Source organism: Rattus rattus, chromosome 4 (assembly GCF_011064425.1).
Source record: "Rattus rattus isolate New Zealand chromosome 4, Rrattus_CSIRO_v1, whole genome shotgun sequence".
NCBI classification, from domain to species: Eukaryota; Metazoa; Chordata; class Mammalia; order Rodentia; family Muridae; genus Rattus; species Rattus rattus.
In genome coordinates, this window is record NC_046157.1 from 85,074,227 (window position 1) to 85,093,079 (window position 18,853).

General features: G+C 42.2%; 1 protein-coding gene across 3 annotated transcripts in view; it reads right to left on the reverse strand.

Annotated features, from left to right (window-relative positions):
* The window catches only part of Supt3h (SPT3 homolog, SAGA and STAGA complex component), a 326,190-nt gene extending 308,033 nt beyond the window's left edge, over nucleotides 1–18,157 (reverse strand). For 2 of the 3 annotated variants that reach the window (XM_032900680.1, XM_032900678.1), the window contains exons 1-2: nucleotides 17,885–18,110; nucleotides 6,148–6,248 (exon numbers count right to left, since the gene is read on the reverse strand). In XM_032900680.1, coding sequence (XP_032756571.1) covers nucleotides 6,148–6,248 — 101 coding nt within the window. In that variant the 5' untranslated portion in view covers nucleotides 17,885–18,110. Of the gene's footprint in view, nucleotides 1–6,147; nucleotides 6,249–17,884; nucleotides 18,111–18,135 lie in introns of those variants that run through there. The other variant, XM_032900679.1, reaches the window with a different exon arrangement.
* Nucleotides 18,158–18,853: the final 696 nt, after the last annotated feature.

Below are 18,853 nucleotides of genomic sequence, written 5' to 3' on the forward strand. Positions count from 1 at the left end.
TTCCTTTGTCTCCGAATACCAGATCACTGGTCCACAATTTAAAAAGAAAAAAAAGTGCTAAATTCAGTTCTATTCCTATAATCCAACAAAGTCTAATTTGACAGTCACTTACATGGAGTTCTGTTGAGCAGGCACCATCTAGCTAATGACATGTATGCATTATCTGACTTATCCACCTTAGAGATGAACACTGTTCCCACATCTCACAACACTGCAGAAAACAGTTCGACTCCGCCCTATTCGCCAGACTTTACTATACCACCTCCTCCTCCCAACACCCACAAGGCATCCGTAAATACACAACTGTGAAGGAAGAAATGAAGAGGGCTTAGGAAAATCACAACTCTAAATGCAGAAAGTCACACTTTAAAGTACTCTCATGCATATAAGACAAAACCCAAAAGCAACTTAGTAAGAGGACAAAAGGGAAATCACGCCTGAACTAAGGCAGCCGTCTGAGTTCCTAATATGGACTCACAGTCTAAGGCTGACTCTCCAGGCCCCTGTTTCTTTCCTCCTCTACTCGGAAACTTTTAAGACTTCCACTGCTGCCGTCCCCTGGAGGCTGTCCTCCCAAACACAATGTCAGTTACCACAGCTGCGCATTTACCAGACACCTACAAGATGCCAGCGAGAGCACCTCGGGGAAAGGTCTAAAGCCCCGGAAACAGACTGGACGAAGACAACATGGCACTGTCAGAAAGGGCAGTGAGGCCTTTTGTGGGAACGTTACCCCAGTGTCAAATGCACAGATGAAGAGCACACAGAAGTCAGAGCAGATCTCATCGAGGATAACTCAGGCTGGTGGCCCTCAAGCTCCGGGCACTGCTCATGTTCTACATAAACGTACAGTGCGCCGAAATCTCCAATCCGTCCTCACACTTGTGTCCAAGCTGACCAACTCAGTTGCGTTTTAGACCTCATCCCAAGGCTGGACCTCCAACATGTCAGATTAATAACTTCCTATTGCGTTTGCCCTTTGGGTTCCCACATCAGCCCAGTTACCTGACTGTCCATTCCTCTCCCAGCAGAGGGAGGCTCTAGGAAAGGAAGCGCACTGCCTCTGCTGAGTGGCAGGCGGCTTATGCCACAGAGAACATACTCCCGTCAACTCTCTCTGCCCACCTCCTTTACATGACCACCCCTCACAACTCTCCTCAAGCTTCCTACTGCCCATCATCGCCAGCCGCCTGGCCTACCCCTGCTAAGGAGTAAGACAGTGAGATGTCTTCAATGAGAACAGTACATCAGCAACCACCAAGGGGTGAAAACAATTCAAACTATGGGAACAGATAAGTTAAAACAAAGAAAACTAGTACAATGTGTCGTAGAACAGACTCCTGTAGACTGTCAGCAGAGGAAGCCCACTGAACTGTAGTGAACCCCGCCTGGTGCTCTATCTGTGGGAGCTCCGGACTCCTGCACTGCTGGCCCACAGTAGAGAGGCTTTCACTGACCTGGTCATAAGGAGACCCATTCTATCACTTTCCTCATGTTGAAAAATGAACATATTAAATATACTCGGTCTCTGAATTCCACTGAGTGGACACTGATAAATATTACTCTGTTAGAATACAATATTATAGATCTATTTTTAAAAACTGAACTGGCCTTTTAAAACTGACCATTTCTGCCACTCAAAAGTAAAATCACTACCATGATTTAAAATTAAGTGATAAACTGGCTGGAGTTTTACACACTGCAGTCACAGCACAATCCTACACTCAAGCAAGAAAAACAAATGTTAAAGAAAACCGAGAAGTTCTCGGTCTCTAATCATATACTGGTTAGGCAGCCCACTCATTAGTCTGGTTGTTTTTACTGTTTCTATCAGGGGTTGTTTCAAATAAACTTTCTAAATGTAAAATTACTTCATTAATCAACTTTAAAAGTAAAATGGATTGCAGGGACCCATGTCTGAAATCTGAGATACAGCAAAAAAGCATAAAAAGAAATGAAAAATGAAAGCCCTTAAAATTTGCACTTAGAATTTGTTTTGGAGCTTGTTGAAATGATTCCTAAAAATTCATCTGGAAGCATAAAAATAAGAAGGGGCCAAAAATATTTTAAAAAGAAAGCTTATGTGGACAGACTTGAACTATAGCACCGAATATGAAAACACATTAAGAAGCTATAACAACTACAGTAATGCCGTGCTGGCAAAGGGAGCGCCCGCTCTGGAGCACTGCGGAGAGGCAAACGCAGTCGCACACTATCTGAGGAAGGTGGAGCTGCAGCCCTGAGGGAAGGGAGGTTATGGAGTTTGTGGTGGGGGGACACTAGCGAATAGATCTAAAGCAAAATCGCTTTCACTTAGAGCCCACCCCGACAACAACAACAATGACAAAATGGACTAAGTAGTAAACTGTGGAGGAAAATCAGACCCGACTCCGGGAACGTGCCCAGGGATTGTGTATAAAGACTGAGAGGACTTCAGGTCACGGGTAGAAGCAAGACTGTAAAATTGACCAAGATACAGTTTTAAAAAAAAAAAAAATTAATGTACTTTAAATCGCTAAACAATCCTTAAAGAAACCGAATGCTGGGTAGAAAGAAATGCCAGATGGGATTCACGAGACAGGAACCTTTTGAAATATTAGAAGTCCCTAATAAACTACAGGAAAACAAGAAGGTAAAACCTATGCTGAGAATAAGAACATATGAGCATGCATGTGCACACACACACACACACACACACACGAGTGCACACACACATACACACACGTGTGCACACACACATGCACACACACACACACACACACACACACACATACACACACACACACACACACACACACACACACACACACACACACACACACACACACACTAAGTTTAAGTAACCAAATTACATTGAAATGGCCAGCTGTTAAACAACGCAACAGCATGTCTCCACTGTTGTAGATTTGGGGGTTGGGTGGAGGGTGCTCTCAGAATGACACAGAAATGTACATCAGCCTAGCTTCCTTGGGGGAAAACTTAAAAAGTTAGTACCAAAAAAAACACACTAGACTGAAAAATTATTCTTCTTTGATTTTAAAGTAATAGATACCAATATTTTATTTCACATTTTTAACAATACTGGAAAACCTGGAAATAACAATAGGAGACTAATAAAGTGTAAGAACATACAAATTGTTCATAACATACTAAGAGGGGAGGCACACATTACAGAAGCACAATAGTGGCTACATATTACTAAGAACCACTAAAAAAGAAAAACAAACAGAAAAGCTAGAGAGACGGCTCAGCAGTTAGGAGCACTGACTGCTCTTTCGGAGGACCCAGGTTAGATTCTCTGCACCTATCTAGCTCCCAGTGTCTGTAACTCCAGTCACCGGTGGTCCAGCACCCTCTTCTGCCTCCCTTTAGCATAGGCCAGCAAATGGTACACAGACACACAGGGAGACAAACAGCCATACACACGGAATAGAATGGGAAGGAATCGGCTGCCACACAGTCACAGCCCTGGTGGACAAGTTGCCCTTGGCCTTGGCACAGCTTACAGCAGATTGTCTGTTCCTCTGCCTGTGTGACCTTTCTGCCTCCTTGGGCTTAGGTAACTGGGTAGCTGTTCTGTTTCTTTAAGGGATGTAGGGCTTTCCTCTGTTGGATAGGGCAACCACTCTGAATTAACGGAACTGGACAGCTTTTACTATAATTCACAACTAGATACTTGTCAGCGTTATCAACCCTTGGAAAAATACTAAGTTGTATTCCCCAGTTAGAGAGCCTGCAATCCAAAGGCAAACAACTTACTACTAGGTAGTTCATACGGAAAATGGCAGCTGCGGGACTGGAAAACAGCAAAACAAACACCGCAGCAGTGAGAATTGGAGTGAAATTCTCCCAGCATGTGGGGATTAAGTCTTCACTTCCTCATCTGAAAAATGCACACAACCACGGACTGCATGTCCTATACAGACTCCATTTGTATACAACCTAAAGCCTGAAGCTTTTAAAGTAAGAGGAAGTATCAGCAAGCTAAAAAGGATCCCCTCATTTGGCTTTCGCTCCCTTTCTGAGGTGAAATTCGTGAGGGGAAAAACTCAGCCTCTCAATGCTGAATGTACTGTTAGGAGTGGCCGCTCCCTCAGGTCTGAAATGAAGGAAAGTGCACACTTGTTCCAGAGTCACAGCCAACAATAACCTTTACATTCTGAATCCAGCTTAGGGAGATCGCTAGCGAATATGTGTGCAAAAGTAGTTAATACAAAGTGCTGAATTTAGTTTTTCTTTTCTTTTTCCCAACTCTCCTAAATGGTCTTAGGTCTATTAGATACAAATATTAGGCACCGCTACTCCAAAGTTCCTATTTTCTTTTTATACAGAGCTAGTTTTAGAGCTCAGAGGTCAACCTCCACAAAAGCTAGATAGTAAATATCTTCAGCCTCATAGTCCACACGGTATTTGCCACAGACACCTAGCTCTACTGCACGGAGACAGCAGTGAGCAATGGCTATAAACAAAGCAGCATCCCGAGGTCAGGGAGCATCAGTCACTGAGCCAGTTACACAGTGTGCTGACTCACGCTGTGCACACCTGGTGCTCACCACTGACTTGTATACTGTTTATATAAGCTCTATGAGATTAGTTTTAAAACACTTGACTATTTTTAAATGAATATTAGGAAAAAAGATCGAATAAAACTGTGGAAGAGTAACTATTGCTAAATTTGGATAAAGGATACATGGGGTTCATTATGCTATAATTTTAAGAATCTGAAAATGTCCAAACTAACAGTTAAAAACCACTAAGTAAATCAATTTAGTGTCACAGAAAAGAACCATATTCATCCCCTTATCATAAAGTGTACCTAATATTTTAAATATAATTAATGTACCATAATGTAGAACAGTGATAACAGAAAGCCCATCACACTATAATGAAAACTTAAAGTATATAAATATATAAGCTCTTAAAGTTTTCCATAATTCAAAATATAGGCAGGCTCACAAAATTCAGCTTCTGAATTAGTCCTTTTCCCCATCTTAGCAATCATGAAGTATTATCAGTTTTTAGTTTTAGAGCATAATTTTTATAAGGAAGAGATTATATTGCACACTTGAGTTTGCTAATTTTCAAAGGAAGGCCTAAATTTCTTTTTAAACTCAGAGAACTCAGTATCTATAGATGACCTGTACAGCCAAGGTTCTCAAAGGCCCTGATAATTAGAGAGCAGTCTGAGTTACTGTGATGGTAATGCTTTCTTTTTCCCCAAACCGGCTATGGTAATGTACTCCTTCACGAACACTGGAACAGGAGGAGAGGTGGGAGGGGGAGCTACAGTCAGCTCCAATCGGGATGTAAAGTTAACTAATTAATTAATTAGTTTTTTTAAAAAAATGCTTTCAAACTTAATAGTTTCTTTAAAGTATGTCTCCTGAGAAAGTATATGTGGTCAAACTTATCAAGATTGTGCTTTGAAGGATCACTACCACACAGAGTTAACTTGGTAAAAAGGCTATCTACACACACACACACACACACACACACAAACACACACACAAGAAAGGCATTTACACTTTCCACAGACACAGTCTTTTAGACCTCCTGATAAATCATTGGGAAAGAAGTGATGTTGCCTTGTGGCCTCTTCCTGTAAGATCCCTGTCTCCTAAAGCACTAAGAACTCAGTCCTTACATTTCCCTGTCTGCCACCCCTCCAGTTAAGAAGGTAGTCTCCCTTACTGCAATCTGACAATCACCTTCAGGGAGACTTCTTAAACAAATGTGCAATTCCTCAAAGATTCAACACATATGTATGTTATTATTTTTTAATGCTTTGTGCTCCTTACAATAATCTGAAATGCAATGGTTCAAATACTATCAAAATTTAAAACTACTCTGAATCAGGCTCACAGATAGGAAAATTAAAAAAAACTGCAAACTTCTCTGAAAACATTTTGACTACCCGAGAAAAGGAGAGCTAGTAGTACTTAATCTTCAAATACAGTGCACAGCTCGAGCACTTTATCCAGTTCTCCCTGTCTTCCATGGAGCTATTTCCATGTTATGAGATTATTTTACTTTTTTTCTAAATACAGATTACGTTAAGCTAAGGTTTATACATTTGATCCCAACTTCCTTCTTCAACCCTGATCAGTTTAGAACAGCAACAGAAACACCGTGTAAAGGCGGACTCACATCATGCTCTGCAGCTCGGCGGCGAAGCTGATGGTCTTCCCAGCATTCCTTCCACTACTTGAAGTGGCAGTAGACATCGGGCTAGCTGCAGTATTATTCATCTAGATTAAGAGGAAAAATAAAACTTACACGCATGTTTAGCTATAAAAAGTACATGAAACAGGCAATTTTGAGTTACTTCAAAAAGTATAGAAACTTCCAAATTCCTGATTAATTTCAGTTTTGTATGAGTACACTTTCCTTCTACTCAATGTCTTTATTCAAAAGAAAAGAAGTAGAGCGGGGAAAGTGCTCAGTGAGTTCAGGTATCAAGCCGGTGCCTATGTGACCACTACACATTCAGTACCTACGCTGTAGTCAGGAAGAGAACTGGAACACTTTAAACTACTTTGGCACAGCTCCAGAGTTCTCCAGAGTGTGGCACTCCACCCAAAGTCTCATTAGCGATTCTTCAGGGAGGGTCCGGTAGCCCCTTAACACACGCTCCCCCACTTTCATCCAGACCAATAAAAACAAAAGTCACTTAGGGAGCTGAAGAGTTGGCTGTGGGCACAGTGCTATGCAAGCACAAGGACCCAAGTTCAGATCCCAGCACACCCATGAAAACTGGCTCAGCAGCAACTCTGTAAGCCAGCACTGGAGGACAGAGAGGCACGGTGATCCTGGCTGCTCTCCGGCAAGGAAGTTTAGCTGAGACAGAGAGCTCTAGGATCTGAGATGGCCTTGAGGATGACCTATCCTGCACTACTATAAAACGATGACAGAACTGTTGCTATAGGAGGCCTGACACAGCATACGTAACCATTACTGGACACTGTAAGCTCCTGGGACAGGATGGAGGACCGACTTTGAATAGTTTTCAAACAGAAATGCTGTTCTAAGACAACTGAATAATGCACACAAGTGACTAAACAAGACAATGTGCTATCACCCTCTGCCCTCCACACACATGCATGCACCAGATAGGAGTGCGCACAGTCTCTCTCCTCTCCTTTTGGGAATACCAGGGAAGAGTATCACTACCACACAATAAGTACACGATAAATATTACTTCCTATATTTAGGTAAACTACGGAATACCATCATTTCCCATAAGTTACAAATGAGAAACCTGAGAGCATATGACAGAGCATGTGACAGGGGTGCAGGCACAGTCTACTTGGTAAGGCAGCTTCTAGAGTTAGTGCTACACAAAGGCCTGGGCTGCTCACACCACTGCAGAAAGCAATTGCCGAACAGAATTTTCTATGGTGACATCTGACCTGAAGATGCTGGGGAGGCTGAGTTGAGCACAGCCTATACTAACAGGAGACAGAAGACCTCAGCCTAGAAAGACCTTCCCAAGTAGAAGCTTTCGGCTCGATCCTGTGCATGGCTTCTCTGCACACTATGGAAAACACTCTCCCACTCTGCACATCTCAAAGACAGAGCTCATTATCTCCTTGGGCGTCTGTGTCACTGATTAGCTTTCCCCACACAGTTCCTGGCAAATCACACAATGTCTACATGGGGTGGCTGACTCCTGAGGCCCTCTGGCTGATGGCCAGACTCTCAGTAACAAAAGAAAACAGTTTCACCCGATTACTGTGAAAGATGTGAGAGGAAGTAAAAAAGAAAGTCTTGCCCAAAGACCTGATTTCAATGTTTGGCTTCAGGGGCCTGGGTTCAAGTCCCAGCTCTGCCACTTTGTGAGGTCTTTAGAGAGGTTGCTTCACTTCTCTTTGCTTCCATTATCCTGTCTTTAAAATGTGAACAGTGGTCCTACTTTTTAAAGACTATCAGGACAATTTAAAACAATCTTGACACAGTGAGTGCACAATAAATGTTAGCTATTAAAATAAAGATCTTTAAAACACCCCTAGAGCTGACAAAAGTTTTATATCAATTTAGAATACCTTTACTTCAAAAATGCAAGTCTGAAAACAGGTTGTTTAATTAAGAGACTTCCAAAATTCAACAAATATTAAAAATTTTATAAAGTCCTTTGACACCAACTGCCAGGAACTCTACCTAAAAATCCATCTCATCTTTAATACTCCCTGTACTCTATGATGTACGAGAAGACAAGAAATTAACTTGCTTCCCCTCCTGCTCTGCCACCATGGCCTTCTACAAACTCATCTTTCACACTTAGTTCCTTCTCCGTATGGCTGTCAAATTCACTTTCATAATATATCCTTTTAATCTGATCAAATGTGTGAAATATGATAAAAAGTCACCAAGGGAATCTAAATAAGGGTCACGCCTCAAGGACAGGACCCATGAAAGTATGCTACAGAAAAAGCTACTGTCCTCAACTGCCTGAGATGGGCCATTTTTGAAAAGCTGATGACACAAAGATCTACAGCAAATAGCACCTTAATTATAGCATACTAAGTGTGCAGACATACTTATATGTGATTATGTCTAAAATACCCCAATACTCCTCGGACTTATGCTGAGTGTCCTAGGACCCAGGCTAGAATTAAAAGGGGGGGAGGGGGCACCAAGCATGAGCGCTCTGAAAGACAGGGAATACAAGGAAACTTCATTCAAACTGAACCTACAGCCAAACACATAAAAAAACCTAATGCTAAGAAAGATTATCACTTTCCTTTAAGCCTAAATTTATTCTGATTTTCACAAAGACTTTTGAAATAATTACTATTTTTTATAAACAAAATAAGAAAGGAAACAGTCCTTTGTTCCATTTTGGTTTTGAGACAGTCTCAAGTACTCCGAGATGGCAATGAACTTGGTAGGTAGCCTCCCTGCCTCTACCTCCTACACGCTGGGATTCCAGGCATGTGCCATGTACCCTCAAACTCCAGCTTGAAACTAAAAAAAAAAAAAAAAAAAAGCACACCCCCAGTCCATGACTAGGGGAAAACAAGAACCACAGATTTGTACAAACAGACCAGCAGAACAAAACACAGAACAAACAGTCTCCCCTTTCCAAGGACCTCTGTCAGGGTTCTCCAGGTTCCAACACAAAGCCTGGAGAAGTGTTAACCTCAAGGATAACGTATTAACATCAGCCTCTCAAAATCAGAATTTGAGTTGACCCATTTCACATTTGATACGTATGCCATTCTGTGGAATTATACTATGGCCAAAACTTTGTTTTTAAGTTTAATGCTAATGGAAGACGGGGGACTTAAAGTTTTACATAGCTACTTTTATTCATGGGTACACTGTAGCTATCTTCAGACACACCAGAAGAGGGCATCAGATCCCATTACAGATGGCTGTGAGCCACCATGTGGTTGCTGGGAATTGAACTCAGGGTCTCTGGAAGAGCAGAGTCTTAATCACTGAGCCATTTTAAGTGAGACACTGCTGAAACAATGTGTCCCTTTCTTCAGTTTCAAATCTGGTCACCTTGCTAACTCTCTAAAGGGGGCATATCTGATAGTGCCAGTTTATAGCAAGATAGGCCCAGGCCCCACTTTGATGCCCAGCTTTTGTTCAGTTGTCTCCCCATTATAAATGTTTCCTGTTGAGGGTATTTACTGGTAAGAGGTAAAGGGTCCACATCCAAATTCGTTACAAACATGATCAGCCTTTCCCAGACAAGTTACTTAATTTCTAAATCAAGCAGGTGAATAACATTTTTCTTGGCATGATGAGCTGATAGCTCATTAGACTCTCCAAAATAATTCTTTCCTGGACCCACATTTTGTTTGATGATTTAGATAATTACTTCTTTAGACATTAACTTCTTTACACATCAAAGTCCTATCATTCCAATGCTTTATTTCCTTTCTTCTAGACATTAAAAAAAAAAAAAATTCTGTTAAAAGCAGAAGCACTCGAGTCAATTTTCACTAATAAGTACAGTTAACATGGAACTGAAAACCTACTGTAATCTTCTCAGTGGGTTAATGTCCTGCAGTTGTTTCAGCTTTCCTACGAGATGCAGCTGCTTGCCATACTTTACAAAATGAATTCAGATGTGCAGATCGAAACCCAGATCATTTCAGCATGCCAGTTTAAACATGGACTCCAGGAAAAAGTTCGTTTCTGATTACTACTGCGTTCACCAGATCACTAAACCAATAGCCAATGCTGCGCCACATCTGGAAATTCCCATTCCAGAAAATAAAAATTTATGTTTACTTCATTTAAACATATATGTGTGGATGTATATATGCATCCATGCACGCAAAATTCCTTTCATTGTAAAGTACTGCTACCAAACACAAAGGTTCTCATTGTGGTAAAGGGTAAAGATGGACATCCCAGAAGGAAATCATGCAAAATGTCGCTGGGTGTCCATTAGAGAACACACTCTTGTTGACCACCTGACTGAGAAGACATTCATGAAAAATACTTTTCATTATATACCTCAAAGACTCTGAGTAGTTTCTGTATCCTAGAAGTAATATCAAAATCTGGGCTTAAGTCTAATGGCCAACATAATGGAAATGGCCATCTCTTCTACTATATCACTGTTGAGGGATTTAGTCCCATCTACAGTCTCAACTCTAATATGTCATAGCCTATCATCTCACAGAATATAAATATGTTTTTATAATTTGTAATGTTTTGTAAAACCTAAAGTCAGAAAAAAAAATCATAGGTGAGTCAACATTACTATATATTCCATTTTTGTTTTATTGCTAAAAAATCAAGTTACATCAAATCTAAATTACCACTGATATGAAGGTTGCCAAATGATCAATCACTACAAATGCAAAACCTCAAAAGGTGAAGAGTACTTATAAAATCTCTATAGCGTGCAGAATAATATGTTTTCTAGACATGAGCAAAACAGAGCCAGTGTTTTTGCCAGAATACAGTCCAGGTGGCAGCTACTAGTCCAATTCCTGACAGAATCGTCTTTTCCATTAGAGATCTCATGAGCTAGGACATTAGTTTCTTTCACTTCAGCATCCCATTCCAGTTTTTTTCACCAAGCATCCCCCTTCCATATCCCAGCCCATCCTTTAGGCCCCCGTTGAAGGAATCAGAGAAAGAACTGGAAGAGTTTAAAACCAAGCACATCAGGCTAAGCCACTACCTTAAGACTATGAACTGACACTATCCCATAGGTAGCAATGAATATCCTAGTAAGATCACCAGTGGAAGGAGTTCCTTAACTGAAACCCCAGTGTTTTGTTGGGGGGACCATCCCAATGTCCAAAGGTTAAGGGAATCTGTATATAAGCCTATAGCATCCCAATGCCCAAGGTTAGGTACCTGTAACCTAGACCAAAAAGGTCCAAACTTCCAAATTCCTTCTACAAAGCAGTTTCAAAGGCCTACAAGCCACAGGGTCAGCCAGCCACAGCAAAAACCTCATTTCTCAAGTACCAATCTCCTCTCTTTCTTAATAGTATGACAAAATGCCGGGCAAAAGCAACTGAAGGAAGGATTTATTTTGGCTCACAGTTAGAGGGGATCCAGTCAGTCATGATGGTGAGGTCATAATAGTAAATAGTCATGCTGATCCCCTGTCAAGAAGCTGCTGTTCCAGGTTTGTCGTAATAATAGATAGTCACACCGCTCCACGGTCAGGAAGCATATACAAATGAATGCTGCTCTTCCAGGTTTTCTTCCTCCTCGTTTGGACTGAGTTTGGGACAACATCCTATAGGATGGTGCTACCCACATTCAGGTGGGCCTTCCCTCCTCAGTTAAAGTTCTTTGTAAACACCCTCAGAAACATAACCAGAATGTATCTTCTAAATTATTCTAAATCTAGTCCCACTGAACATGAAACTCAAACATCACAACTAGATAATAATATCTTAGTGAATGTGAATTATTTTTATTCTAAGCTTCTGTCCCATACTGAATCCCTCCTCCACCAACTGGCAGGTAACTGCATCTCATGACACAGAAACAGAAACTTCTCATTGATTTATTTCCCTTCACTTTCTATAAAAAGTAATGTGTCTTCTATTCCCCCTTCTTACCATAAAGGCACTGGCAATGTCTTTTTTAAAGCCCAAACTATATGCATTTTGGGTTATTTATACACAATTATTAGGCACTTACGAAAAGCCAAACATTTTTCTATGTCTAGAAGGAGGGAGGGAGGGAAGGAGGGGGAGAGAGAGAGAGAGAGACAGACAGACAGAGACAGAGAGAGACAGAGAGATGCATCACAGGTGAGGAGTAACACTCAACAACAATTTGAATTAGTGCTATAAAAACAAATTAAACATGGATTTCAACTACAAGATGACAATTAACCTAAAACCTGAAAAAAATGCAAGAGGTGGTGCTCATTAACCTCTTTCGAGAACAAGATCCTGAGACCACTGTGGGTAGAGTGGAGTGGGTAGAGGGTAAAAGCAATAGAAAGTAAGATCTGAGAGTCCCAAGAAGGAAGTATATTACAATGACCTTGAAGGTAGGAGGTGAAATTTTACTGGATGATAATATGAAGCTGTTGAAGAACTTTTGAACGTGTGGATTGTTTTTGTTTTCTTTTTTTTTTTTTAAGATAGCCATAGTGAGATTTCCCTATAAGCAAGGGTGTGACCCAGGGAAGCAGAAGCTGCGGAAATTGTTTGTCAGTGGTTCTGATTAGACAAGAGATGACAGCATTTTTGATTATGGTAGCAAGTGGAGATTAGGACATATTCAGAATGCAGAGATAACTTGCAGGTGTAGACACTGGGTATGTGAGAAGAAGAAAATGACACTGAGGCTGGGAACCCTGGAACCTAATTAAAAATACCACCATTGCTAGGAAGCAGAAGGGTGGGAATGAGAAAAAAACTACTTCAGTTAACACCATATGAAGAGAACTATTAGACCCTCGAGAGGAGGGTGTCCTACAAAGTGTGAAGTGTTAAAAGGAGGGAGATGTTGCAAGGCTGACAAATTCATGTCTTGAATGCTGTAGTGAGGGAGCTGGCTTGGTTTGATTTGGTTTGGCCTGCCTTGGTTTGGTGACAATGTCTTGCTTTATAGCACAAGCTGGCCTTGAAATTCCTATGTAGCTCAGGCTAGCCTCAAGCTTCCAATCCTACTTCTGCCTCTTAACTGCAGAGATGAGAGGCATGTATCGCCACACCTGACTGAACATGTCCACTTTATTTAAAGACCTAACTAACCAATATACCGGAAGCTATTAGCATCAACTGACCTCTCAGGTCTGCCATCTTTCAGGAATAGCATCTGTCTGTCTCACAAAGGTGTTCTAAGGAGCACAATGCAATGGGGATTCACAAAATATATTTCGACTTAAAATAAGAAATTTTTACAGAATGGGAGAGACCTATTGCTCAATCACAGAGCACTTGCCTTAAATACATGAGTCATGAGGTTGAACTCCCAGCAATGTGGACACACACACGTACACACGCACACACGCACACACACAAAATAACAAGACATTTCCATATCCTTGTTGGCCAATCACGAACAGTTACCATTAACTCACAGACATCAGAGCTCTCTGCTACACAGACATGGGGGAATCTATTACATGTTTTTGTCCTTACTGGCGAACGCTGCGGCCAATGCACTTTGCCAACATCAAAGAAGGCTGTGTTTATTTAAAAGCGGGTGATCAACGATAGTTGTTTTTCAAGTGTGTAGGGAATCTGACCATTATGTAACAATCCTAATAGTGACTTAACACTAAACAAGACTTTCTCTCTCTCTCTCTTTTTTAATGAGTGGGTACTTTTATGCATTACAATTCTTTTCTAGTCTAGAATTGTGCTTTAGAAATAGTCAACCTTAGGAGAAATCTGATGTCAGCTAGTATTAAACATGTACAAGTCAACAAGTATCTGATGGGGTTAAAGCACTATGTGGCTCATGGCAAGAGATAAAGAATTGATGGTTTGGGGCTTTTGCTGTAATAGCTCACATTTTTTTTTCCCACAATCACCTTACCAGGCCAGAATTTCCCCGCCACTGATGGAAAAACTAAAAATACTAGTTAAAGGTCTAATTTTATTTTATTTTTTTAATGTAAAGCTAGAGAGATGGCTCAGTGGTTAAGGAAACACAGTACTCTTCCAGAGGACCCAGAGCCCACATCAAAGGTTCACAAGTTCCTATAACTCTAGTTCCAGGAGGACCCAACGCCTCTGGCCTCTGCTGGAACCCACACAGCGATGTGTGCATGTTCATAATTAAAACAAAGCCTTTACAAAAAGGAAAAAAAGGAGAGCTTTGATTCCAAGTAGCTGACAACTTGACCTATGTAGACATATATCTTAACTAAGATCATCAAACAAAAACAATGCCTATAGCTTTCATTTGTAAAAGATGCCTATCTATTGATACTCTAAGAGTTAAAACCATTGCAGTCAGAGGCTGACATGGTCATTATGTCATCTCAAAAACTAGTAACTGCAAATGCTTTGTTCAGATATTCTTTGTTTAAAAGAAAACCGCAGGCACATGGCTAAACAACAGGCAAAGACTGAAAGACGTGAACTGGAGGGAGGGACCAAAGGATGTGAGCAGGCTTCAGACTGCAGTGTGAACATCACCAATTTCACCCAAATCCCTCATTTTTCAGGTGAGGAAAGTGCAGCCCAGAGGGGTTTCTTGAACTGCCCAAAGGCACACCACTATTTAGTAACACAAGCTGGGACTAACACTGAGGTCCGTCCTGAATCCTCTCTATACGAGGGACACACAAATAAAACAGGGTCATAATTCACTCATAAGACCTCCACAAGGTGTCTGTCACAGTGAACATTGTTGGGAACTATCTGCTTATACCCACCCACAGTGGAGCAGGAAAGAGCTGGGCTCTGGAGTTCAAACACAGGCTCTAAGGCTTATCATGTGACCTTGGACAATGCATGCCACCTCTCTTCCTCAGTTCCTCTAGCGTAGAAACTTAAAATACTTCTCTTCATGAAATAATGACTAAGCAAGATCTGGTGCACACAAAGAGCTCTGTTCTCGTGAGACACGACAGTGAGCATAAGCAAGGCACAGCTCTTTAAAGACATTTCAGGGTTCTCCGTAAGCAAGCTCAGAAAAGGAAGCTTATGTGTGGGGTAGTCTTTCCAAGACTAAGCTAGCAGGACCACAGGAGACATCTAGGGCTCAGTGGCAAAGCTGATGACATTTGAAATAGCAAATAAAATAGTTCAACCTCTTTGGTTAATATGAATTCAGTCAACACAATAATGCAATGGCTGAATTCTTTCTCCTACTGTTAGGGAACTGTAAGCAAAATCAGTGATAATACATGAAAAGCAAGGTTCTGGTTGATTTACTATCTGACCTCACCAAAAATAACATTTTCAACAGGAACACTCAATCTTCTGATCTTACTGTACTGGCATATTTGTAGCCCCTTACACCAAAGGACTTTTTTTTTCTTCCCCAAAGAGAACCAACAATCACACTACTCATGATGTCTATACAACATAAAAGGTTAAACTGACAGTGGCTAAAGTAATCAAGTCACTCTCTGGCCTTACTCCAGATATGGCTTAAATAAAGGCAACAGCATGGACCTCGTCACTGTTTTCAACAAGTGTATTTTGGAGACTGTAAAATAGCTAATCATTCCAAGACTATATTAAGAATTTTGGGGCTGGGGATTTAGCTCAGTGGCAGAGCGCTTACCTAGGAAGCGAAAGGCCCTGGGTTCGGTCCCCAGCTCCGAAAAAAAAAAAAGAACCAAAAAAAAAAAAAAGAATTTTGACTAGCCTAAAAAATGGCGGGGGGGGAGAGGCATGCTAGTACTGTCTAAACTGGAACATGTTTGATCATATGAAAGGAGCTCTAGTACTAAAGTAGGCTGGGGCATGACCATCCCAGAAAAATTAAGATAGCCAGTCTACTTAAGACTAGCTCAGTGTGATCTGCATGCCATGAACTATTCTCTGTATATGACGTAACTCATAAGCCTCAAGCTGCCATTCCAGAACCAACGATTATCTTCAGCCTTGAGGACAAGGCCAACATTTTACAAATATCAGGCAGAAGTTCTGGGTACAATCTACCATGAGAGTTTTGTTTTGGATTTCTTTTCCCCGCCTTATGGCTTATTTTCAAGGCCTGAGCGCATAGCTTAGTAAGCATCCACTTAGGATGTGGGAGGGCCTGGGTTCAACCCCCAGCACAGAAAGGGAAGAAGGAGGGAAGAGGGCAAGAGAAAGGCAAGGAGGGGGAAAGTTTTATTTTCAAGATTTACAAAAACTCAGATGAAAAACAGTTGGGCATATGCCAAAGAAAGTGGCCTCATGACACATTGATCTCCAAATTTCACTTTTCTCTTTGGAAGTTTAAATATGGATACTAAGGTGATTTCAAAAAGTGCTCAAAGGCTACTATTATAATTTATTAAACTGCTTTATAATACAAAAAGTTAAAGTGGAATCTCCAGTTTTTAAGTGGGGGGGAAACTACAACAATAAAAAAAGAGTTCAGTTTTTTTTCTAAGAACTAACCAAATGGTCAAAGACAATGGAAGCCACAGATAATTAAAGAAAAGTCTAGTTTTCTAGCACTGCTGTCTTTCCAACCAAATCTGGCATTAGCTTTAGAACCAGAGAGTCAGAGTATTTTTCTTTGATTTGCCAAGCTGTAAATAAATACTAGCAGATCTACGCTTTGAACGAAAGGCATTATTGGAATATAATTATGATTCCTTAAACCGTAAATATCCCAAAAGCTGGCCTCTTTGGCTTAAAACTCAACTAAATAAAAACTGTAACCAGCTCTCCATTTTTTTTCAGACATGTGGGATCCCATACAATAACCACCATGCATGTGTCTACTTACATGGTAATTAATTTACTAACCAATTAAAAATCAAGCTCATCAGTGACAAGAGTCACATTTCAAGTGCTCAAGAGTCACCTGCACCTGGTGGGTACCATATTGGTAGCCCACAGTGTATAGCATTTCCAGCTTGGCAAAAAGTTCCCTAGTGCAGTGCAAGGGGAGAAGGATGGGAAACTTGCAATAGCATGGTTAAGTGCGGTCTAGTTGTGCAAAGCATTATCTAGAAACTGTCCCTTAGTAATCAAATCCCGCCTCTGTGGAACACACAGAAATTCTACCAGTTGTTTCTTTCTTTAAGTAAATCTTTTAACAGTGAACTGCTCCTCACAAATACTGAGAACCTAGGTCTTATTCCAGATAAATATGTACCCGTTTCTTCCTGAGTTTCTACTAACTCCAGGGACACGAAGCTAATTTTAATCGGGGTGTACATTAACAACACTGTTACTGGGATCATGTCTGAATATCAAATATATTCCACTATCCCTATAACTCTTACCACTTGTCACATCAACTGTCCTGACTTTCTATAGAGAAGGCAAGATGACAATTCCCTTAACTTGGAGCTCATCACAGCTGAGCTTTTAGCACACAGATCTTCTCCCATAAACCTGAGTTTAGAACTAGGTTGTGATGATGATCCCCGTGTGCATCCCACAACACCAACTAAATGATTTATTTCCCCAGGGGTCCCAGAGGCGAGCTCTGACAGCAGCGTCTCTGCGTCCCCCGTCCCTCAGCCAGCACACTACATTTCCTTCCACTAACACTACCTAGCTTCCAAGAAGTAGAGCTGCCTTCTTGAGGGACTCCCCACCCATCTGGGTGACACGCGAAACAGTGCCTCTCCGCCTGGCCCCGAGGCTCCCCTCGCCTCACGCCCACGGACGACGGGGAGGAGCCAGGGTGCACCCAACGCTCGGCGGCCTGCAACCGGCTGGGCCCGCACCCCGAGGCCAGACCTTTGGCTGCCACGTCCCTGACGTCCCCATGACCTCGCCCCACTCCCCTCCGCCCCCACGCGCCCCACAACCTCTGCTTAAGACACGTGGAGGCACGGCTGCGCGTCCCGCGTGGAGAATGAGAGGGGACAGAGATGGCGCGGTGTCTGCGGCGGCGGCCCCGGGACACGACGGGCAGGGGGCAGGGAGTGGGGGGCAAAGATTGTAGAAAGGGAAAAGGTGACTGAGCTAGGCTGGAAGGGGGGGTAAGATGGCGAGAGTGCCACTATGAGGGGCGGGGCGGGGGTAGTGAAGCCTGAGGTGACTAGAGGGAAGGACCAACCTGTGCGGCGAGAGCGCATGCGCACCGGGCTAGCCAGCGCGCGCGGTCGCAGGACTGCGCCTTCCACTTCCGCCACACTCCGGGGGCGGGACTTCGCCCTCCCGCCATGGCGGACCGAGCGGCGCGTATCCGTGCGACGGAGCCTCAGAGCGGGAGTTGCGATGGGTAGAGTAAGGGATTGGGCTGAGGAACCCGGTTTACCCTGTGCAGACTCTGCAGCCTGTAGGAATGAGCCCGAGGGGCTAGGAATTCTTCAGAGTCGGTGACCTGCACTGGGAGATTATCCATGCTAGCGTCTCTTTAGGAGTCGGTCGGGTTATCAGAATTGCTTCGAATGACAAAGGGACGCAGAGTTCCAAAAGACCTGAACCTCAGAGAAGCACTGTGTAGGAACTCAGCCCGTTTGAGGACTTGGAAACACCAGCTTCCTTCCACCCCACCTACCCCTACCCGCCCTTGCGCAAAATCAAAAGCCTGTGACAACTGATCCGCAAAGTTTTCCCCAGTTCGTTTCTACTAATTAGAATTACTTTAAAAAGCATGCTTTGGTTGATAACTTTCACTATTGAGGAGGCTTTAAAAATAAGCAGTGGTGCTTTTTCCTAAGGATTTTGGCCTGCTCCTCATTTTGAAATCTTGTACCACCAGTATTGTATGTATGACCTGGCTTCCGGTGTTTGATGGTTACAGGTGTAGTTCTTTAAAGCACTCAGGACAA